The 24693-nt window shown below is 45.1% G+C and overlaps 1 protein-coding gene across 1 annotated transcript in view; it reads right to left on the bottom strand.

Moving 5' to 3' along the window:
* Window positions 1–24693, bottom strand: part of TEX2 (testis expressed 2) — an 85571-nt gene that overhangs the window by 3232 nt on the left and 57646 nt on the right. The window contains 5 exon segments of the mRNA XM_017882859.1: window positions 185–305; window positions 2266–2475; window positions 4151–4276; window positions 10094–10226; window positions 22124–22223. Coding sequence (XP_017738348.1) covers window positions 185–305; window positions 2266–2475; window positions 4151–4276; window positions 10094–10226; window positions 22124–22223 — 690 coding nt within the window.

Genomic DNA, 24693 nt, shown 5'->3' with positions numbered 1-24693 from the left:
TCAGGGCTTTGACACTGTACCTAAAACTTTATTCCCATATTTGATCAAATGTAATACTCTTCCGGGATGAAGGTCATCATCAGATTTTCAAAAGAGGATCCTGACCCAGCTGAAGTTCAGAACCTCGGTCCTACCCAGAGCTTCTGTACTTGGTGTGAAATACTAGATAACACCAGAGGTTTACCTGAAACTCTTGCTCCAGTTTCTTCTCTATCCAGTCTGTCACATGAACTAAAGTCACTTCTCTCTCTCCAAGTTTTGGCCGAGCTTTCAGCTCCACATGTGGTGGCTTTCGGAAACCATACCTTTTTGAAGATAATAACCACATTTAGAAGCAAAGCAAGGAATGAGGCACTGACAGCACACGTTCCTCATTTACACGGGGCTTTATCACTACTTAAAATGTTATTTTCTTCTGAAAATGCCCTCTAAAAATATTCCACACACAAAGTTTGAATTGTGAACCCCCTGTGTTCCCTAGATGGTGTTAGGGCTGTGGTGGATTTAGAACAGTTCTGACGAACGGAAAGCCAGGAAGCACACTGGAAAAGCCATGACCTGGGCACTGGTTTTGTGTTTTCTAAAATGGCAATAACCTTTCTTCTTTCAATTTTATAAAAGTAGTATATGTACATTACAAAACAAAACATACATTCAAGCAGATAAAGCAGAGAGTGAAAGATACACTGCCTCTCTCTGAATGTCACCCCCAAGAGAGGACCACGGACAGAAGTGGGGTCAACTCCCCTTACATTCTACTGTGCATATGTCGATCGGTAAGGTTCTAAACCTGTTTTTTCACCCTACACCCCAACAATATGCTCTTTAGGACTTCCCGAGGGAGCAGACTGGCAATCAGAACTGTTGGCAAAGTATCCAGACAAGACCATGTGTGCTATCAACTAAAACCTTACATCTGTCATGGACCAGTGCTTTTGGAAATACAGCAAAAATGTCAAGTTGCCATAAATATTTCTAAACACTCTCAATATCTATACTTACCTTTATAGATCAATAACACATAGGTCAGCATTTGAGCATGCCTTGGGTAGCACTATCCTAGAGCCCTTTTATTTTATCTCCCCCTGAGCAGAGCCACTGAAAACTGATAAATCTAAAGAACTGGCAGGAAGGAGAAGAAATGTATCAACCTTTACTATTAAATTTTTTTTTTAAGGTTTGAAAGACCATACAATATATTAACAGTGGTTATTTCTGGATGGTGAGATTATGGGTATTTATTTATTTATTTTTCACCTTTTCCCAATCTTTTTTTTTTTTTACAATGAAAATATTACTTTAAAAAAAGGTATGAAAAGGCATTTTAAAGTTTTATTGGGAAATACCAGCATTATCGTTAAAAGGTTAGTCAATTCAAAAACCCTCGTCTGATCATTCCTAGAAATCCTTCTGAATACCAATGATATGTACTAGCACGTTGGTTTCATTCTATGATAGAACAGAGCTATATTTTTGTTATGAGTGTAGTTAATGGTACAATGAGATCTCTTATGCAATCACATTTACACTTATGCCCATTTTTTAGGACTTAGCATGTCAATTTTAAATTGAGACTCACAGACAGTGATGCTGAACTTATCAGTAATTTATTTCAGTGACTCTCAACCCTGGCTTCATCACCCCCCACCCCTGAAATCCCGGGGAATAGACCAGGCATATCTATATTTTTAGCAAGTCCCCAGGTGATTTTAACATGCAGCTGGTGCTGATAATCAAGTCCTCAGACACTAGAGGCACACGCTCCTGACTCCTCAGCATCGAGGCCTAACTCAGGAAGTCTCCCTAACTTCCCAGACTCTGTTGGATGTGTGATCCCCATCTTTAAAGTAGGGATAACAATGGCATTGACCTCAACAGGATGCTATGAGGACTAATCAGGTAATGCAATTACAACCAGGGCCAGGCAGAGAATAAAGGTGCTATCTACAAATGACAGCTGTTATTATTGGCAGAACAGTTGGCTTTCCAGAGGAGGAAGACCAAGAATAGAAACAGCTTATCTCATAAACTTTATGTATTAACTTTTCCTACCATGTGAAGATGAATTCTTGAACGTGAATTCACCACTCACAGAAGAAAGTACCATCAGATTTGCAACTAATATTAAGGTCCCATGAAAAATGTTTGTTAGTGCTTCTGCCCGGGAGACGGTACTTTCCATAACCTCAAGGTTAAGCAGTCTGGGATTTTTGTGGCCATGCAATAAGAGGAATCACTTGTTGTCCCTGAGGGCCCTCTACGTACCATACTCGGTCAGTCGGGGGTGGTGGAATATTGACCGCCAAGGTTCCTCTACATTCTTGTACTTCAACAGTTAGCAGCAGGGGTGTGTTGGAGACTTCTTCGATCTTCTTTTTAATAAACTCTGTCTCTGTTGCTTTTTGGAAATATTTTGACTTGGTAATTTTATCAACAAACCTCATAATCTTACTTGTTCGATGACCTCCAACGTACCTTCAAATGTGGAACACAAAGGGCGGTTAGCATGGACTTCACTCTTTCACAGACAAAAACCTGTGGCTCTTCGTTCCCCTTACTCGATGTTTTGGATAGGGTGATTCTGTGTTGGGGTGGGCGGCATCCTGTGCATTGCAGGGTGTTCAGCAGCATCCCTGGTCTCTACCTAGCAGATGCCAGTAGCACTCCCCCTAGTTATGACAATAGAAAATGTCGCCAGACATCAGCAAATGTCCTCTGGGGGCCCAAATCACCCCCAGTTGAGAACTACTACTTTAGAGAAGGTGTAAATGACTGAAACAGCCCAAATGTTGACAATGGAGAGCTGGACAAAGTCCTCATGCAGAGGTTTCTCACCTGTCCTCTTTTACACTACTCCAATACCAGACAGAAATCCAATGACAGATCAATCTCATAATCTCCATGCAGCAAGTAATAAATCATGCTGCATCAATAGGAAACAAATCGGTAATTAACAGACTGTCTTTAGGTGGTGTCACGTGGCTACCCTGAGTGGCAATTACTTTTCAAAGGGCTTGGAACTTCTTAAAGAAAAATGCAGCCTGGGCAAAACAGTGAGACCCCCATCTCTACAAAAAACAAACAGAAAATTAGCCAGGAGTGCTGGTGTGCACCTGTAGTCCCAGTTCCTCGGGAGGCTACAGTGGGAGGATCACCTGAGCCAAGAAGGTTGAGGCTGCAGTAAGCTATGATCGTGCCACTGCACTCCAGGCCTGGGTGACAAAGCAAGACGCCATCTCAAGAAAACAAAATGCTACACCAAGCTGACGTGCTCACAGGCCAAGAAAATAAGCTGTGGTATCAGGTTACATGTACCATGAGGCTGCCCTCAGAAGAAAGGATATTTGCTTTTTAAAATCCCCCACAGTTCCAGAATATGAGGAATAGTATGTGTTCAGGGAACAGCAATCATTCTTAAGTAGGTCAAGCAGCTCGACTAAATAATACAAACGTTGGCACCAACTCCTCAAACATCTGAATTCTCATCTCCTGTAGGATTTCAAAAGTGAATAGGTTGATTTTTTCTTATAAAAGTTTCTGAATTATTTGGCTCCTTATAATCTTAGTTTCTTCAAGTCACTTTATGTAATTAAAAGATCCTTGTGGATAGGCTGTTTAAGCACTTTGATCATTTCACAGCCCAAATAACAGGCAAAGAGTGCCCCTCTCCAAATGAAGTTCATGATCCAAAAGATCAGCTTAGTTATCAGTGCTTTCAAAATTCGCCAAAGAAAATCATCTGAACGTTTCTGCTTTGCAGGAACTTGCAGCTCAACAGAAGCAAATGCACTGCAGCTGAAGCTGAGGGGAGGGGGGCTCTCCGCTGGCTCCAGGGGGAGGGGGCGTGTGCTCCGCTCCTTCTAAAGGCTCAGGGCGATGCTTTTCATCATCAGCACGCCCTTCAACTTCTCTATTATTTAATCAAACAGCAACAGAAAGCCATTTTAGTAAGGAAAGCTATATGGGTCTTTTCACTTGGGGGCCTGGAATTTAAACAGACCACTGACCTGGGATGTTAATACAAAAACCATCTACTCAACATGAAAGAGGAAGGAAGATCACAGAGGAAGGAAGGGAAACAAGGCTCACTCCTAACTTGCTGTCCTGATCCATGGAGACTTAAGAGACACAGAAGCACTGATCCACTCACCCTTCGGTCCCTGGGAGGAGCTGTTTGTCTCCCCCGCTGGGCTCTGGGGCATCGTCTTCCTCGGAGGAGCCAGCGCTGGAGGATTCCTCATCGCTGTCTGCCAGACAGAATGCCCGGGGCCTGCAACTGGACAGAGAGAGAGTCACCACCACTGCCTGCCGTCACCCAAGCTCTGCTTAGAAAGAGAATACACACACCCATGCACACACACTCAACCACAACAGGGTTGGGATGTAACTTATTACAGCTCGTCATTCTCTCCAACCCACCCAAAACAGAAGAGGCCCAATCCAAGAATCCTTGGATCAGTGCAGATGCTCAGGACACTCTTCAATGCCAACGCCTCTGACAGGACCACAGAGGACTTGGGCCCAGAAGAGGTTGCTTTTGAGCATGCGTCAGAGGACAGGTGGTGGGAGTGTGATGCACACATAAAATGCAGTGATTTCAATTAGTGCAGCGGGAGCCACGTGGGAGGATGAACAGAAAGAGCAGATGGTTGCAAGGGTGAGGTGACAGCTTATACTGGTGACATGGCCACTTCTCACCGATGATGGGATGTTGAGGCAAGTCCCTTGGCTCTGGCTTAGTTCAGCAACTCTGATGCTTTCTGGCTTAGTTACCCTCCAAGTTAGTTTTGACTCATGCGTCCTTTCCAGTGAAATTACATATTTCACTCCACACCTGCCCTATCTCCTGAAGGTCACAGAAAAAGCCAACAACCACACACACACACAAGTCTCAGGAGACTCTAGAAAGCAACTGACATGAGAACCCAGGAAATTTTCTGGAAAAGTATACAACTAAAGACCATTCCTTTGACTGAAGTAAGGGAAAGCCTCATGGGAGAGCAGTGTCCCTCACTCAACTCTCCAGGGCGGATGCTCAGTTCCAGAGTTGTGGGGTTGCTGGATTACCTGCAGAGGTGAGGGGTCCAGTTCCCCTTAGAGGGGACCTGGTGGCTTCTGGGCTGAGCCTTGGGCCTACAGAAAGCAGCTTCCTCCCTGGACTGTGGCTTTGCTTCAGAAAGTACTGGCAGGGCTGTGTCTGAGTCCAGAGACTTAAATGGGACAAAATGAACTAGGGACAGAGTAGTCTCTGAACACTATTACACAACCAAATGGTCACCAAGCAAAGGCTGCTCATTGGATTTTTGATGACACAATTATATGGACAAGGGAAGGCAGTGGGGCTTAGGGCCTATCTCCCTGCAGCTGCAGTCCTTTGGTTTTCCTGATGCTGTCCTTGGGCCACCAGAGGCCCACTGGGACAGTTATCTCCTGACCAACAGGAGCCAAAGGCACCCAAGGGCACAGCACACGTGCCAGTGTGGAACTGAAGGCCCAGCAATGGCCCCAGCACTGTGCACTGGGAGGGCAGGACTGAAACCTCCACCCTGGAAACAGGAGCCGGCTGTAAGAGGACCCGGACTGTGTCCTCCCTGGTAGGACACACAGCTCCTCCTCAACACCACTCTGAAACATTAGAACCAGCGCTCCAGCCAACAGGCTGAATTTCCACATTAAAGGGAAACTACCTCTGCAGAAACAAAAACCTCTTGTCCCTGGCCACAGGACAGCACCTAACTGGCTCTTCCTTCTTCCACCAAAGGCCTGGCTGGTCCAGGAAATGCTTATGTGTATCTGCTGGTTGCAGAGTCATATCAGAGTGTGCTGTGGTTAGGCAGCCCTCACAGGAATCTTATATTTAAAATGTATATAGCAAAATTTGATTCCCATGAAAGCCTAAACTGGGTCTTGGGTGAGGAAAGCCAGAGATGTAAATCCCCAAAGATCACACACCCCTCTCAGAAGAGCATCGGAGTTCTCCATCAGTAGGATGGCAGTGCCTGAGGCTCTCTGATCTCGTGCTGCCAGGTGTGGAATCTGTCTCCACAGCACAAGGAGCCTGCTTCTCACCCACAAAGCACAAAAAGGCTGCCTGCAAGCTCTGGGACCCCACTGAGATCTGCTGAGCCACCGTTCCTTGTGTCCCCACCGGGGCATATCATCTGGCAGCTCCAACCCTGGGCAGAAGATGCCAGAGGCTGAGCGCTGTGGCAAACTCTCAAGTTACCAAGTTAATCCTCTGCAGGTCACAGAACAGGACAAATTTTGTGGCTTGAAGTGAACACTTTAGGTAACGCTGTACACTTCAAGCAGATCAGATGATGTGAAATCTGATTTTGACCGAGTGGTACCTCTGCTCGCCACACTGGGGGCGGTATTATGCGGCACCCAATACTTAGGTATTGTAAGTGTAGCCCAGTGTTTGCCTGATATTCACTTTTATAACTGAACATGCATTTTATGATCTCAGCATGAACTTCAGAGAGATACACCGCACTTCCTTGTAGAAGACGTGCTGGAATGTAATCAGCCTACTTGTTTTAAATACACCTCAGAATTCCAGATGAGTGTGATATCCTTTCAAAGAGACACCTTAAAAGGCTTATTCCAGTTATGTTCCTTCTGCCAAAAATCTTTTGGAAATGTCAGATATATAAGAAAAAGTGAATTATTTTATCACTGATACTCTTAGACCAAATATTTTATTTCTTGGTCTCATAATCACCATCACCTCTGAGGACTTCTAGCAATTTCTCAAAGGTCCAAACCATCTACAAAGCAGGACAATTGGCTGTCACTCAGGTTAGCTAAAAGAACGTCACGGACTCTGGAGGCAGTTCTAAAAAGAAGCCCCCAAAATGCTTTAAATGAAGGATGCATAATTAAATTAAGAAGGCCTGTAAGATGTTTGCTTTGAGAGGGACCACACTCAAGAATGTACTAATTTTCTTTTGAGAAAATCAGTTCCATACACCTGCCACAGGCACACATGTGCATACACACCCACAAACTAGACAGAGTCACAGTGTAAACTGCAGGCACTCAGTGCGCAGAACACCAGGGGCCTGGGGGCAGAAGGGTGGTTTGGGGTAGATGTGGACTAGTGACCCAAAAGAGGTCAGATGGGGCCAACTTCTGACTTGGGGACTTGTACAAAGGGCCCAGTCTGCGGTGGTGGAGCAGTAAGAGGCCACGTGCTTTACAGGAAACACTTCACTCCCATGCCACTTTTCATTTAAAGGCCACCCAAGAGGCAGAGCGCTCCCTTTACTAACTCATTCTGGCCCTCTGCAGGGCAGTTCCTAAAGTAGATGCTGCTCAGCTCACTATCTCAATGCCATCTGAATGCCGTACTGCCCAAAAGTTATGTTACCTGCAGTGTGCGACAAAAGGACTATTTGGGAAATGAAAAGACTAAAGGAAAAACGCCCACGAAAATACAGCAGACACACATTTCAAAGGGAAGATACTTTGCTAGGGCAAAGCTACACAGGTTTCAATCTCAGTCTCACCCTCAGGGTGCTAACTAAAGGTGAACAAACTTCCTACCAGTAAGGAGGACATCTCACAGGTTGAGCAGCATCTCCTCAGAGACTCCGCAAGAGCACAATCATTTGCACACTTGAACAGGGACTGAAAAAAGCAGTGAGACGAAGCCGAGGCCCTGCCAGGCAGGACACCAGGAAGCAGACCCTGATGCGCAGTGAGGCCCTGGACAGGCGGCCACAGGCTGAAGGGAGGGCCTGGAGGAAAGGGCTGCTGCTGGCCAATTCTTCAGACGTTCTGTGCTTTGGAGGTTTAATATTAAGGAAGATGTCAGTTCCAAAGATCACGCGCTTCAAACACCTACTACGTATGCTGACTCCTGTCCCTTCTCTGCTACTAAGCCCCATGGTGATTCCATAAACCTCACGACTGAGGAAGTGAAGTGGATTCTGGAATCACTTCTGGGATTAGGTTCTTAACCACAGATGGGCTTTCCGAGATTCACAATGCTCCTAGAAACTGTGAGCCAAATGGTGTATGTGGAAGCATTTTCAGAAAGAAGGACCCAGTGCTCTCAGGTTCCCGAAGGGATCCTTTCTGAAAAAAAGGGGTAAGGGTCCATTTTTCCACCCTTTTTCTCCCAAATGAAGTGCTTTTGGCTTGTATTCTTCCTTACTTTTAAAACCAAATGACAGCCAATTACACATCAACATATAATTTAACACCCTCACAGGAAGAAGCAAAACATTTTATAACAGACTCTCACAGGAAAAAAAAAAGTACTTTAGAAATATAAGTGAAATATAATACCATCACATTCCTAAAGCAGAGGATTTTTTTTTCACTCAGTCTAGAGAAGCACAGCTTTCCAGAAACACGTCCATCCTCTGATCGGCCAGAGTTTATGAACTTGAAACTAGGCCATGAGGGCTGCAGGAATAGCAGTGAATGTGGACGCCTATGTGGCAAGCACATCAGGGACTGGCCTGGTTGCCACCCCTGGTGCCTAAGACCCCCTTTGCAATAGAGTCCCTGCACCTCTGTGCCTACATGGGGCTGTTTCTAGAAAGGGCTCCTTGCACAAACACATCTGCCCGAGGTTGCTCTGCCACACTGCCTTTTTATTAGAACTCATTTTCAAGACTGCTTCTGCCTCAGGTGCTTCATGTTCTAGGCAGCTGGTACTGCAACTCTGTCGTCATGAGCTGGATTTACTGTGCTCAGCTAATGCGTGGGGGTGGGGTGGGGACAGCAGGACCAGGAATTGAATCTGACTAGATCAGGACTCCAGCAATTCAAATTGGGGAAGTCTGTAAGACTTTCCCTGTCAGGAAAGCCTCTTAACTACTCCTGGTCTGGGGTCTCTCAGGCTCACGAACTGTGCCTTTATGTCCAAGAATGTGATGAAAAGACAGGTTTCCTCATGGTTTCACATGGGATCAAACAAGACTCAGAAGTTACAGGGTATGAAATGCTATGTGGAGAGTTGATAAATACCACACTCACCAGAAAATATAAATCCACAGATTGCCGAATCCAAACATATTTTAACAAATAGAAAAATGAAAGGAAAACAGCACAGACACAGGTTAGATTGCATATAGCTGGTAAAATTCTCCAATTATTAAAATAGAAACATTTCATTAAGTAACTTGCATAAATCAGAATAATCTAAGTAAAAGAATATTCTCAAATGTATAACCCAGCTTTCCAATCTGCTATTACCACAAGCATGAATATAAGCATTAGGTCAGTACCAGAACCAAGCAAAAGTCTAAGAGCCAGTATCTTATATTTAGACCCCGTGGAGGTAGCTCCTTGTGACATTTTCGTGTCATCACACTGTTGATTCTATGCAAAGGGCTAAAGATGTGAGAAGCGGCCTCTAGTCAACATTTTTAATATGGTAAAAACAATAATATAATTTAAATTTATAGTCAGAGCAGTCATTTTTAGGTAGAGTAGGATGTAAAAGTTCCAGCTTATCTAGTCTACGCATTTAAGAGGGAAAAAAATTAAGCTTCATGAATTCCCTCACAATTTTGGAATATTTACTAAATCAGACAAACCCTAGGCAGCAGATACGCTATCTACAAAGAGAGGGATTTACAAGGCAAGTCAACTTTGTATTATTTAGGGAAAATGCTTCTCAAAACACTTTAGGAGCACCCTCTGTGCTACAAAATCAATCGTCTAATTATAAGTAATTCTGACTTTGTGATTAAAGCAGGTAGATTCAGCCTGCTCCACATATTGCTGTTTATGACCGGAAGGATCTTAACGATTCCATTCGAGGATCATTTTATTGCTCGGATGAGTCTGCCCTGCTTGTCTGAGTCAGTGATGCTTTCTGGGTAATCAATTCCATGTGTACCACCACCAGCACTGAGGTCAAAGACACTGTCACAGCTGAGCTGGGTTGAGAACTCACAGGCTGCTGGGGATGAGACTAGGAAACCATTCCCTGAAACGCTTTGGTCCAGGAGCACTTACACAGAAGCTCACTCAACATCCAGGGGCCACTACACATCAAACCTGCTTCTCAAAGGCTGGAGGGAGAGGCTGGTGCCCCAGGATTGATTTAGTAAATTCATATATAGCCCCTTACCCTTCTTTGCCAATTTCTCCAACCTTCAGGGCTTCAACAAGAGGCTCTTTACCTAGTTTGGTCAAATTCATTTTGGTCTCGAGAGTCATCAGAAAGGACCCATTGTAGGACATTTCCAAATCAATCCAGAGTCCTGGAGAAATGGTGAAAAAACAGAAGGTTTTTTTCCCCCAAAAAAACACATGACTATAAATGACAGTATAAAAACTTACATTTAAAAATATCTAAGTAGGCACCATATTGAAAGTCCATGTATCGTCTGTCTACTAATCTAGGTGAGAAGAGGACTGAGTGTGCGCTATGCCATCGACACACACGAGAAAAGGTCATGGAATAGATCGAGCCCCTGGTAAACAGCCAGTATCTCAGGACCCATTAACACGGTCCTGGGGAATTCAGTGCACAAGTCAGCACTGGAAGGGTCCCATGCTCTGGCTTCTAAAATCTCCTTGTATTTAGTAAGATATATGCCCAGCAGAAGAAAATGGCTTGACCCAGGGCAAAGCCAGGACAAGGCATGCTGATGCCCAGCCAGTTATGAGGCAGAAGGGAAGTGCTAAGACTTCACTGTAAGCTGGGTTATTCTTTAAAAACACATATAAGAACCACTCTTTCTTAAAATTCTCCAGTATTGGGAGTGGGACATAGAAATTGGCTCAGATTTAACAGGAAGAGTGACAAATGGGAACCAAAGAATTAACTTTCAATTCCCAGGATTATCCAGATACAATTGGGTAATCACTTTGTACCTTAAGCTAAAAATCAGCTCCTTAGGAAAGATATTACGCCAATGAGATCATATCTAAAAGGCTTGTAGCTTCATGGAATTTTACTGGGATGGCCGCTGATCAACGGTTTAAAATGCAAACAGGGTTTATCTCATGACCCTCTTCTACTTGAGGATTCTATGATTTGTCAAGTATTTTTCTGTGATTTTTCAGACTCAGGGCTCCAGAAGACCTCATGGACTTTCTATCAAAATGTGATCCTTTAAGTGGGTGTTTAAATGTTAATAAACTTTTATAGATCCTCACATGACAAATGACAACATCTAAAAGGAAATTAATCTAAAACCACTGTTCACATACAGTGTTGTTTTCAAGCTATTACAGTAAACAGCCCATCCCCTACACAGCCACCACTTCAGATAAAAGCACTGCTTAACCCCAACCAGCACTAATGGCATCATTCCTCACTAAAGGCAGGATGATTTCCATTTTGTGTTCAACAAATTCTTTTTACCATAATTGAAGGTAATTATTTTCCATGAATGACCTGGTTTAATTAAGTGATATGGAGATCAACTGTGATTATCTTCTTTGCAGCAACACTCACAAAACTGCTGTATTTCTTGTTTACATTAAGCAGTTAAAAAGAATTAATTAGCTTGCTCTTCAAAGGTACTATTACTGGAAATAAAGGGTATATCTGCTTTAATAAAGAAATTTAGTTTTTAAGCACTTCAGGAGAAAGGGGATTACAGCAAAAGGCTAATATTAATAGATTTAATAGATTCAAACTACCTAGTTACTATATACATCCAAACATAATAGTTTCTTTTGAAAATTCTAGTCAAGTTTCCAATGAATATTAATAGTATGCGTTGCCTTTGCAAACTGACATATTAAAGACAACAGAATTACACTTCTTACAAAATGGAAAGTTTTGCTAGTCTGTTTTTTAAATGAAGAAATATGGATTTAGGCTTAGTAAACTGCTGGCTCATGCCTCAGTCACAGGGACATTCCACCCAATGATGTGTGGTCCAGTGTCCCTGCCAGGAGCTGGGGGACTGGAGGAAGGCCCAGGGAAGAGCAAGGAGCCCAGTCACATAGATTGGGGCTTACGTTTCACTGGAAGTTTCTTCACTTCTGTGGCATCAGTCCCCTCGTCTGCACCAAGGAGACCTATACTGCCTCTTCCAGGGAGGGCTGTGTACACCCTGGCACCTGGCACAGTCTGACCAGGTAGCCTCCCTTTTTCTGCCTTCACCAGCCCACCCTTACTTCTTGCTCCAGTCTCCCTTGTTGCTGTTGCCAGGGAAGAGACTGTACTGGGCAGCCACGGAGCCTGATATTTGAGGATGAGACTTGGGCATCTGACTGAGCCTCTGCCTGGGGGAGTGGTCTGTTTTAAACACTGAATATGCCTCATGAGACCCACCCACAGGGCCCTGCTCAGCCCTGGCACTCATAAAAATATGAAGAAGTCAGGAATGCTTTAAGAACTTTTTTCTTCCCCCAGATGGGGTCTCACTCTCACCCAGGCTGGGTGCGTACCACCTGGTAAGATCTTGGCTCACTGCAACCTCCGCCTCCCAGGCTCAAGTGATCCTCCCACCACAGCCTCCTGAGTAGCTGGGACCACAGGGATGCGCCACCATGCCTGGCTAATATATATATATATATATATATATTTTTTTATTTTTGGTAGAGATGGCGTTTTGCCACATTGCCCAGGCTGATTTCAAACTCCTGAGCTCAAGTGATCCGCCTGCCTTGGCCTCCCAAAGTGCTGGGATTACTTTGGGAGGTGTGAGCCACTGCACCTGGCCTGGGAATGGTTTAAGAACTTTTAAAAGCAGACATGAATGGTAAATAAATATTCCAACAAATGACTAATATGAGGTGCTTGCATTCCGGTGAGGGTAAGAAGACTATTTTAGCATTAAGTGTAAGAAAAATTTGCTTTTGTAACAATGATTCAGCAGGCAGAACTTGACCTGAAAACCTGGAGACACGGGCAACTCCCAAAACTTGGAGCAAAGACCAACTGGTTATGTGACGGGTGAGTCAGGAGGCCCCTGCCTTGCAAGACTGAAAGATGAAATTAACAGTTACTAGAAAGGTTGTCTCCCCTGGGGACTAACATAGCAACAATGAGCACACGGGGACACACTCGATCCCATGAGCAGCATCTCCCACTGTAACCCAGCTAAATGCTACTTAATCTAGAGCAATGCAGTTACACAGCCCTTTATTTTGTACTCTTGACAAATGGTAAGACTTAGCTATAGGCATTTCACTGAAAATACTTTCTATAACCATGTGCCCTGGCTGGTGCTCAAGAACAAAACCAGAAATTGAGGAGCGGGACAATTTTGATGCCTTTAAATAGGAGTAAGGCAGGCAGTCCTGAGAGGTTCTCTGGGAAAGGGGCGGGAGGCACGCATACGAAGGGTCTCTTCCACATCATGTTGAGAGGTTGTCCAGTGGTAACCAGTGGCACCCAATTATTAACGGGCCCCTATAAAACTGGCACTTCAGGCTGGGTACAATGGCTCCCGCCTGTAATCCCAGCACTTTGGGAGGCTGAGACAGGCGCATCACCTGAGGCCAGGAGTTCAAGACCAGCCTGGCCATAATGGTGAAACCTGTCTCTACTAAAACTACACAAATTAGCTAGGCATGGTGGTGCGCACCTATAGTCCCAGCTGCTAGGGACGCTGAGGCACGAGAATGGCTTGAGCCTGGGAGGTGGAGGTGCAGTGAGCCACAATCGCTGTACTGCACTCTAGCCTCTGTCCCATAAGAAGAAAACAAAACAAAACAAAAAAAAAACCCTGGCACTTCATGCAGCAACACGAGTGATAATGAAATAAGACTTAGTCTGTGTACAAGGACCTGGAAGGAGCTCAGATGCTGTTTTCCACTCTTCAGTTTCATGGGGCAGGATCAATTACCACCACCACCACTACGCAGAGACACTGTGGCAAAATTACAGCTTATTCCGCCAAAAGCATGTATGCATTCTTAATGTACGATATCAGAGCCAAAAGCACTGAGATGAACCCCTGCCCTCAGGAAGTGTATGTCTGAAGGAAAATCAAAGTGGCCTAGGCCAGCTGGTGCAGCTCAGACCATGATGCCAGATGATATCATAAAATGCCTTTGCATTCGTCCCCACAGACAAGCAGCGGCCACAACTACAAGACGCTCTTCTGCCCTCGGCCTGGTTTTCTAGTTAACAGACCCCATGGCCTCAGTCCTCCTATGGCCAGGTGAATCTAATAATCTGACACAGCTGTTCACTGTTTTATTACTATTTAGGCATCTGTCTCACTGGAGTAGGCTTGACAGGGCACCTGCTGCTTGGGAGTAGTTAAGGGAACCAAAACCCTGCACACTTGAGCTTGGTCCTCACATTATTTTTTTTTTTTTNCTATTTTAGCATTAAGTGTAAGAAAAATTTGCTTTTGTAACAATGATTCAGCAGGCAGAACTTGACCTGAAAACCTGGAGACACGGGCAACTCCCAAAACTTGGAGCAAAGACCAACTGGTTATGTGACGGGTGAGTCAGGAGGCCCCTGCCTTGCAAGACTGAAAGATGAAATTAACAGTTACTAGAAAGGTTGTCTCCCCCTGGGGACTAACATAGCAACAATGAGCACACGGGGACACACTCGATCCCATGAGCAGCATCTCCCACTGTAACCCAGCTAAATGCTACTTAATCTAGAGCAATGCAGTTACACAGCCCTTTATTTTGTACTCTTGACAAATGGTAAGACTTAGCTATAGGCATTTCACTGAAAATACTTTCTATAACCATGTGCCCTGGCTGGTGCTCAAGAACAAAACCAGAAATTGAGGAGCGGGACAATTTTTGATGCCTTTAAATAGGAGTAAGGCAGGCAGTCCTGAGAGGTTCTCTGGGAAAGGGGGCGGGAGGCACGCATACGAAGGGTCTCTTCCACATCATGTTGAGAGGTTGTCCAGTGGTAACCAGTGGCACCCAATTATTAACGGGCCCCTATAAAACTGGCACTTCAGGCTGGGTACAATGGCTCCCGCCTGTAATCCCAGCACTTTGGGAGGCTGAGACAGGCGCATCACCTGAGGCCAGGAGTTCAAGACCAGCCTGGCCATAATGGTGAAACCTGTCTCTACTAAAACTACACAAATTAGCTAGGCATGGTGGTGCGCACCTATAGTCCCAGCTGCTAGGGACGCTGAGGCACGAGAATGGCTTGAGCCTGGGAGGTGGAGGTGCAGTGAGCCACAATCGCTGTACTGCACTCTAGCCTCTGTCCCATAAGAAGAAAAACAAAACAAAACAAAAAAAAAACCCTGGCACTTCATGCAGCAACACGAGTGATAATGAAATAAGACTTAGTCTGTGTACAAGGACCTGGAAGGAGCTCAGATGCTGTTTTTCCACTCTTCAGTTTCATGGGGGCAGGATCAATTACCACCACCACCACTACGCAGAGACACTGTGGCAAAAATTACAGCTTATTCCGCCAAAAAGCATGTATGCATTCTTAATGTACGATATCAGAGCCAAAAGCACTGAGATGAACCCCTGCCCTCAGGAAGTGTATGTCTGAAGGAAAATCAAAGTGGCCTAGGCCAGCTGGTGCAGCTCAGACCATGATGCCAGATGATATCATAAAATGCCTTTGCATTCGTCCCCACAGACAAGCAGCGGCCACAACTACAAGACGCTCTTCTGCCCTCGGCCTGGTTTTCTAGTTAACAGACCCCATGGCCTCAGTCCTCCTATGGCCAGGTGAATCTAATAATCTGACACAGCTGTTCACTGTTTTATTACTATTTAGGCATCTGTCTCACTGGAGTAGGCTTGACAGGGCACCTGCTGCTTGGGAGTAGTTAAGGGAACCAAAACCCTGCACACTTGAGCTTGGTCCTCACATTTTTTTTTTTTTTTTTTTTTTTTTTTTGAGACGGAGTCTCGCTGTGTTACCCAGGTTGGAGTGCAGTGGCGCGATCTTGGCTCACTGCAAGCTCCGCCTCCCAGGTTCACGCCATTCTCCTGCCTCAGCCTCCAAGTAGCTGGGACTACAGGCGTGCACCACCACGCCCGGCTAATTTTTTGTATTTTAGTAGAGACGGGGTTTCACCGTGTTAGCCAGGATGGTCTCGATCTCCTGACCTCGTGATCCGCCCGCCTCGGCCTCCCAAAGTGCTGGGATTACAGGCTTGAGCCACCGCGCCCGGCCAAGTCCTCACATTATTTTCTCCTCCATTTCCTTCTACCTGTAAATAGCTGATTTCACTATGAAAGTCAATATTTGGCATCCAAAGAACAAAACTTCTTAAAATGGAACATTTGATAACATATTATCAAGAACAGATGTTGGAGTTATTCAGCTCTGGGAAGAACACACCAGTGACTGTTGTGCTCCTGGCAAAGAGACTAGTGCCATATCGCTCATTCAGATACTACAGAAAATTAGCAGTTCCTTGTGTGTGGATGTGTCTTTGATGACATACATCATTTTTAGCTTTATCTACCTGTAACTGTCCTCTGAAATAGAGCTCCACCCCTTCAAGGTTGACAAGCTGCAAATCAGGGTCCCCTGTCCCCTACCCGACCCATGTTCCACAAGAGGTATGATTTCCCCTTCCCACACTAAGCCCTTCCCACACTGAGTGTTTTTCTTCCCACAGCACGAGCTGGTCGGAGCCACCCTATCAGCCCCATGCACTAGAGTATAGCCCTGCCTTGGTGCTCAGGCCCAGGCAGCCCTAGTGGCTGTAGCTGCCCTCTAATGTCGCTCTTGAAGCAAGTGTGGCAGGAGGAGTGGGCACATCATGACTGGCTCTGGCTCCAGTTTTCTGTTATTACTCAGGTGGCAAAGTAGCATCAGTCCCAACACTGGATGTGAAGGCACCAGGCACGTAGGCAGTGGATCCTAGTAGGATCCAGTCTGGAACACTGGACGTGAAGGCACCGGGCACAGAGGTTAAGGTCTGGAACATCAGTCCAGATGACTAAGGGCAACTCTGGAGACAGATAAGGTTTCTATTTCTGTGGGACATGGTAATATTTCCATAGAATCTGAGATATTCAGTCTAAATTTGGGCTGTTATTTGGGTATCCTGAAACAAGGCAAAACCCAATAGGGTCCTCTGTCTATGTAGACACTCAGTGGCTATTTTCAGTTTTAGATTCATGCTGCAAACATCCCGAAGACTAAATGAATTCATCTAAGCCTGAGGGGTTGTGGTCTGCATCCTTGGCTCATTCTGACCCTGCTGACACACCTGTGGGCACCTGTTCTGAAACCGCTGGTCTCAGGCACAGAAGATAAAAACCTACTGACAGAAGCAGCCCCCACCCACCCAGCCTCTTCAGGATGATTTTATTAATACTAACAAAGTGGCCGGAGGGCAGCAGCTAATGCTGATGCTTACTATGTGCCACGTGCTCCAAGTGCTTTACATGTAACACTGCATCTCTACCACACCCGAACGAGGCGGGCAGCACTGCCACCAGCACTTGAAAGATGAGGAAACTGAGGTATAGAGTGGTTAGTGGCTTCCCCACAGTTGTACCGCTGAATGGTATATAAGCAGGACCCAAAACACAGGTGACCTGGCTGTAGAGCCAGTGCTCATGGACAGCCTTTGACCGGGCCTAGACTCCATGGAACAGGCTGGAAGTGTGAGGCTGCTGCTGAACTGGGCAAGTCACACCTCTCTGGGCTTTGGCTCATACAAACATGATAGGGTGGAGTGAGGCAAAGCTGACTGCCCTTTCAAGTCTGCCCAGTTCTTCAAGGGTTTTGAAAATGAGCCATGTTTTCTAAATTTTTAGCCGTAAAAAAAAAGATTTGGAGAGCATACACCAAACATGTACTGAAAAGGCAACCCTGGTTCTCTCTGAATGGCGGGATGACGGGTAATATTTTCCTTTGACCTTTCCTGAATATTTCCATTTTTCCCACAATGAGTATCTGTTGAATGAATGAACAAACATTACCCTAAGGGAGTTAATAAAATAACTGGAAAGAGTTTGGCTCAGTGGCAGGCCCTGGAGGCGGCAGCCCAGGGTAGGGATGAAGGCTGGGTAGAGGAGGCCAGTCTGGTGGGGGAAGGGTAACATACACAGGTTTCTGGTCTTTGCTGTGTGGCCTAAAGGAAAGAAAGGAAATCCATATATATCCCGAAGGTAGAGGGGCTAGTTCCAGGGGTGTGTGTGGAGTGAGGAGGCGTCAGAGCTGAGGCAGGAGGAGCACAGTCAGTTTCTAAGGGACAGAGCTTGTCTATCGTCCAGCCATCTGCCTTTAGTGGGAAGTGAGGCTGCTCTGGAAAAGGTGGTCATTTAAACTCATTCATTTCACTTGAGACAGGTTGTGTGTGTTGAAACAGGGACAAGCCAACATGGCCATCGTGTGCTATTTCATTCAGAAGAACCACAGACTTTACTTCTCACAGCAGCAAGGCCATGAAAGCTAAGAATGCTGGTTTTTTGTGTGTTTTGTTTTGTTTTGTTTTTCCTGTTTATCCTAGTAGGATCTGCCAGCTTTGATCTGTAGGATGGTCAGCTGGATACCATGGCCACCTCCATGCTAAACGCCCTAATAGCAGCATCCAAGCAGCCATGATAATAACAATTCTTAGTTGGCACTCAGAGAGCTCCTCCTTGCTCCAGATGCTGTTCTAGTGCCTTTTTTGTATTGACTCATTTAATCCTCACGACAAGGTTATGGAGTAGGTGCTGTAAGAATCCCTATTTGAGCCCGACGCAGTGGCTCATGCCTGTAATCCCAGCACTTTGAAAGGCTGAGGTGGGTGGATCAGCTGAGGTCAGGAGTTCAAGACCAGCCTAGCCAACCAGGAGAAACCCCTCTCTACTAAAATATAAAATTAGCCAGTCATGGTGGTAGGTGCCTGTAATCCCAGCTACTTGGGAGGCTGAGACAGGAGAATCGCTTGAACCCAGGAGATGGAGGTTGCAGTGAGTCGAGATCGTGCCATTGCACTCCAGCCTGGACAAGAGTGAAACCCCATCTCAAAAAGAAAAAAAAAAAGAATCCCTGTTTGAGAGATGAGGAAGTGAAGAGGTTCCGGGGCTTGCTTGAGGCCATGGTGCTGTGGACCAGGCAGTCAGGGGTCCAGAGCTGGTGCTCAAAACCAGTGCTGCCTCTTGCCTCAAGAAGAGCATCCCTAGGACGGGATAATCCAACCAGCTGTGGCCAAAATATCCCTTCTGAGCATGTGCCTCCAACAAACAAGCACAAGCCAGGAAATATTTTTAAAAAGAGCGTGAGGGGATCCCATAGGAGGTGGCGCTCCTTAGAGCTGTGAAGGCCTCCTTCACCTGGGTCGCATTTCCCTGGAAGGTGAGCTCTGCTTTTCAGAGTCAGTTTGCTTGTCACCCAGATTCAAATTTCACTAAAAGGAAAGATTTCCCCTTAGAGCACTGGAATCCAAAATGCTGATTTCTTTCATGGTCATTTCTATTTTATTATCATACATGCATCATTTGTGGACTTGGAAAAACCTGATTTGACCAAACTTTGAAAACCCTACTGGCTTTATGTCTTTATTGTTTCTCTAATACCATTTTCTCCCTTGTTACACAAGCAGGCAAATCTCTAAAAACATACCCTGAAAGGAGTTAAATAGCCTCAAATGGGTTAAAAACTGGCAAAGCTTTGACCTATATAGTGAAATGTCTCACCATAGCTCCTGCTCTAGAAGAACAGTTAAGAAGCTTGACACTTAGGTGTTTGGTGAATTTTACTCAAAGCCTGACCAAGCTGCCCTGAGGGGCTGCAGAGTTCAAAGCCACAGGGGCCCGGTTATGGCCTTGCTCCCCTCTCCTTGGAACTTTCTACAAATTCAGCAAAGGACAGTCCTGAGGTAAGAGGCTGCTAACACATTAGAAAAAAGAGCATGCACACTTATTATTCACTTTCTTTAAGCCTCTCATGAGGTTTGTGTTAGCTGATCATTCACCATTTGTTTGTTATACATTTCTAAAGAGGCAAAGAGCAAAAAGGAATAGAGAGGCCATCTGAGTTAGAGGAAGAAAGGCAGTAGTTGTACACTGATGGAGTGAAGATGCTAGCTAGCTATGCAGTGAACACATCCATGATTTTTTTTTTTTTTTTTTTAGACAGAGTCTCGCTCTGGTACCCAGGCCTCAGACTCCCGAGTAGCTGGGATTACAGGCCAGGATGACGCTAGGGCCCGAGGTTACATCTTCATCTTATTTCTAAAGCTCTGTTATTCTTTCTTTTTTTTTTAAGACAGAGTCTCGCTCTGTTACTCAGGCTGGAGTGCAGGGGCACAATCTCGGCTCACTGCAACCTCTGCCTCCTGGGTTCAAGCTATTCTTGTGCCTTAGCCTCCTAAGTCGCTGGGATTACAGGCACGTACCACCATGCCCGGCTGACTTTTGTATTTTCTGTAGAGATGGGGTTTCACCATGTTGGCCAGGCTGGTCTCGAACTCCTGGCCTCAAGTGATCCACCTGCCTCGGCCTTTCAAAGTGCTAGGATTGCAGGCGTGAGCCACCGCACTCAGCCAATGCATCTTTTACAATTTTGCATGGGGTTAAAAACACTCTAGTTAAGCCATTTGCCAAGAATTGAAATGTTTTCTACTTTTACTTTCAGTGAACCAGAAATTACCAAACCTAGACACACCCAGATTCATCAAGATGTAGACATAATTGAGGCGTTACAGGTGAGCTCAACATGCAAGAATTAGGTGGACTTCTCTGGATGTGCAAATACTACCCTGGTCTATCTTTCTGAAATTGACATAATGCTAAAAACCTGGATGGGTTGTCAGCTGAAATATTGCTGGAGAGATATGCTAGAGTTGCTAACTATAGTGCTAGAAAAATCTCTTCATATTTACATCAAATACAACAGCAGAAAAACTGATTTCACTAAACACAATTCAAGAACCATCTGATACAGCCAGAGAGAAAAGTAGCTTCCATACTCTACAAATTTTATAAAACATTTATTTCAAAACAACTATCACTCTCTTGAAAAGCTATAATTATTTTTTCTCCTACCTTGTTCCTAAGCCATTTTAGGAAAAATGTAAATATGGTTGAAGTGGAAAGAGGCTTACTTGCCAAGGGAGGCTACAGTAAAAACGTCAGTGAGAATTCTCTCTGCATGCTAATGGGCTATTCTGGCCTACCTGGCTCATTTCTTTTTCACCAAACTCCTGTGTACTAAATTTTCCCTGTCAAGATCCTTTTAAAACCATATTTATGGTTTATGTGACATAAGAGATACAAATCTTCACATCATCATCATCATTTTACGCAAACTCTCTACAATCTGATCAGCTCTTTAACCCCTGACTCACAAAAGCAGACATAAATAATGTGTTAGTGACATATTTAAAAACTCAAATCTGAGACCTTTCCTCCAGCAGGGAGCCCTACTCTCAAAATATTGCCTTTGAATATACTGTATGTCTTCATTTCTCAAACATGTACTGAGCACCTACTAGAAGTAACAAGGAACGTAAAGACAGAAGACAAGAAACTCAAAAAATCTGGAACCTACAAGTCAGGGGAGGTAAGGATGTGAACACAAGTGAGGAGAGGCAGCTCCTGGCAAGGGGCTGGGGCTGGGGCTGGGGCTGGGGCAGCTGCACCTGTGAGGGCCATGAGAGGTGAGTGGAACTGAAATCCAGCCACTGCCTCAAGCCCTGGCAAGGGCTGCAACCCCCACAAAAGCACAGGCCCCATCAGCTGGCATGTGGGCATCATTGGGCTGGAGGAGACCCTATAATAACCAAGAGACTAGAAGACTTAGGACGGGAGCTTAGATCTATTCCAAATCTTTTTTTTTTTTTTTGAGAGAGTCTCACTTTGTCACCCAGGCTGGAGTCCAGTGGCACGATCTCGGCTCACTGCAACCTCCATCTCCTGGGTTCAAGCGATTCTCCTGCCTCAGCCTCCTGGGTAGCTAGGATTATAGGTACCTGCCACCACGCCTGGCTAATTTTTGTACTGTTTTAGTAGAAATGGTGTTTCACCATGTTGGCCAGGCTGGCCTCGAATTCCTGACCTCAGGTGATCATCCTGCCTTGGCCTCCCAAAATGCTGGGATTACAGGCATGAGCCACCATGCCCGGCCCCAAATCAGTTTTAAGGCCATGATTGGTAAGAACAAAAAGACACTCAACATGAAACAGATGATTTAAAAAGTCCTCAACACCCTCCAAACACAAAGCCATCATGGTACTGAATCTGCAGCAAAGGATATATTTTAACACTCATAGAATGGTCAGTTCGGAGTTACCTTGGTGATCAACATAAGGCTTGAAGGCCTGGAGGATTTTTGGCACAGCCACGCCCATGTCAAGTTCGGTCAGAGTGAGTTCATTCATAAAGTAGGGGAGCTAGAGGAAACAAGCAAACAACGAGTGAGACCCATAAGCAACCTACAAAACATGCTGTTGGAAGTCAACGTGCTTCCGGAGAGGATGGTGGCCAAGGTTTTGGGACATATCATTTATGTAACAAAAACATAACGTGCACACATCATATACTAGGCTTCATAGTCCAGACAGAGCCATGAAGAGGTCAGGCCAGGGCCTGGCTCTCACGGGTTTATAATAGAAAGGCAGAAACAGGTAAATATGTAGACAGTATACTTCCAGAGTGATTAGTGCTGCAAAGAACATCAAGCAGGTAATGGGCAGAGGGAACATTGGGGTGGCTGTTTTGGCTGAGGTCAGGGACAGCTTCCCTGAGGAGTGGCATTTGAGCAGAGACCACCTATGCAGAAGAAGCCAGTCATGCTCGTTAACAATACCCTACATTTGCTGACGTATGGGAAAATAGACCTCTCAGACTCTTGGTGGGGAGTAAGAAACTGCTACCACAAGGCCAGGTACAGTGGCTCATGTCTGTAATCCCAGCACTTTGGAAGGCCAAGGTGGACAGATCACTTGAGGTCAGGAGTTCAAGACCAGCCTGGCCAACACGGTGAAACGCCGTCTCTACCAAAAAATACAAAAATCAGCCAGGCGTGGTCACATGCACTTGTAGTCCCAGCTACTCAGAGAGGCTGAGGTGGGAGGATCACTTGAACCTGAGGGCAGAGGTTGCACCACTGCACTCTAGCCTGGACAACAGAGCGAGACTCTGTGTCAAAAAAAAGAAAAGAAAGAAAGAAAAGAAATTGCTACATTTCCGATAGGCAAACTTACACGTGTATGAAAATCCTTGAAAAACAGCACATCCTGGCCGAGCGTGGTGGTTCACGCCTGTAATCCCAGCACTTTGGGAGGCCGAGGCGGGTGGATCATGAGGTCAGGAGATTGAGACCATCCTGGCTAACATGATGAAACCCCGTCTCTACTAAAAATACAAAAAATTAGCCGGGTATGGTGGCACACACCTGTAGTCCCAGCTACTCAGGAGGCCAAGGCAGGAGAATTGCTTGAACCTGAGAGGCGGAGGTTGCAGCGAGCTGAGATCGTGCCACTGTACTCCAGCCTGGGTGACAGAGCGAGACTCTGTCTCAAAAAAAAAAAAAAAGAAAAGAAAAATAGCACGTCCTTTGACCTCATGCTGGACATTTTCTGTTTGCCCTGCCAGATCTACACTCTACCCCCAGTGGTTGGTCGGTGTGAACTTTGCCAATGGTCTCCCTTACCCTCCAGCTTCTGGTTGGGCATGGCCAATGGGATACACCAATGGGCAGCGGATGGGGAGGCACATGGAAAAGAGTGTTGTTGGGCATTTGTCCCCCCGATCTACTGAAGGCCACAACTCCTGTAACACAGGCAGCCTCTCCACACAGCTGCCCTGCCCAAGTTCTGGAAACTGCTCCTTGCCTTTGCCACTCCAGGGAGAGTAACAGCTCCCACTTCTGCTAGCTTGGAGTGTAGCACTCTCCCTATGGGTTTTTCTCCATCTGCCGACACCTTTATAAATATTTCCTTCAGCAAACTCGCCCCAGAGTTACTTATCTGAGTGTGCCATCTGCTTCCTGCTGGGACCCTGACTAATACGCCCAAATCTATCCATAGGAATTTATTCTACAGGAAATAACGTAAGAATACTGGCATCATGCTTAAAAATTCCTACTTCATCTCAAGATTATAGAATTAATTCATCTATATTTTCTCTGCTTGCATTTGTGGATGTATATGTATTTCTTAAAAATATTTATTCCATTCATAATTTTAGTGTAAGATGTAAATTAGGGATCTAGCTTAATTTTTCCCCCAAACGGTTGGTCAGCAATCTCAACCTATTTATTCAGCAACGAACACTTGCCCTACTAATCTGTTCCGCCACCTTGAAGTACTAAATTCCCACTGCACTGGAGTCTGTACCGAATTTCCACCAGTATCAAACTGCTTGACTACTTTAGCTTTCTAATACACTTCAGCTTTACAATATACTTTTAAATCTGGCAAGTCCCTCTCCTTTTTCTTTCTCCCAGAATTCTCTTAGTTATTTTCATAAGTATTTTTCCAGTTGAATGTTACAATAGTTTTATAAAACGTAGAATAAAATTAAGAGGTTTTTAAAAATTAAATGTAAACTAAATATTCCACATAAAACGAGGTAGCATCTCGTCAGGCATGGATTTAATACGTAACTTGGCTGGACCTCTTCAGCTGTTTCTCTGCAGAGAAACATAAACTTTCACGATTCACCAATCAGAGAATGTAATCTCTGAAAGAATGTAATCTGATTTTTTGTTGGGGCAATGGGTTACGTTAAAGAGGTTATAATGTCTATGATGAACAAAATGTGAGTAGAGACAGTGTTCAAAGGTGTAGTTTTGAATTGGTGTTTGCTATATTTGGAAAACCTTTTTCCAAAGCATTAATGTTGTAAGTGGTGTTGGCC

The sequence above is a fragment of the Rhinopithecus bieti genome, unplaced genomic scaffold (genome assembly GCF_001698545.2).
Source record: "Rhinopithecus bieti isolate Rb0 unplaced genomic scaffold, ASM169854v2 scaffold_12928, whole genome shotgun sequence".
NCBI classification, from domain to species: Eukaryota; Metazoa; Chordata; class Mammalia; order Primates; family Cercopithecidae; genus Rhinopithecus; species Rhinopithecus bieti.
This window is presented reverse-complemented; position numbering and strand designations above follow the sequence as displayed.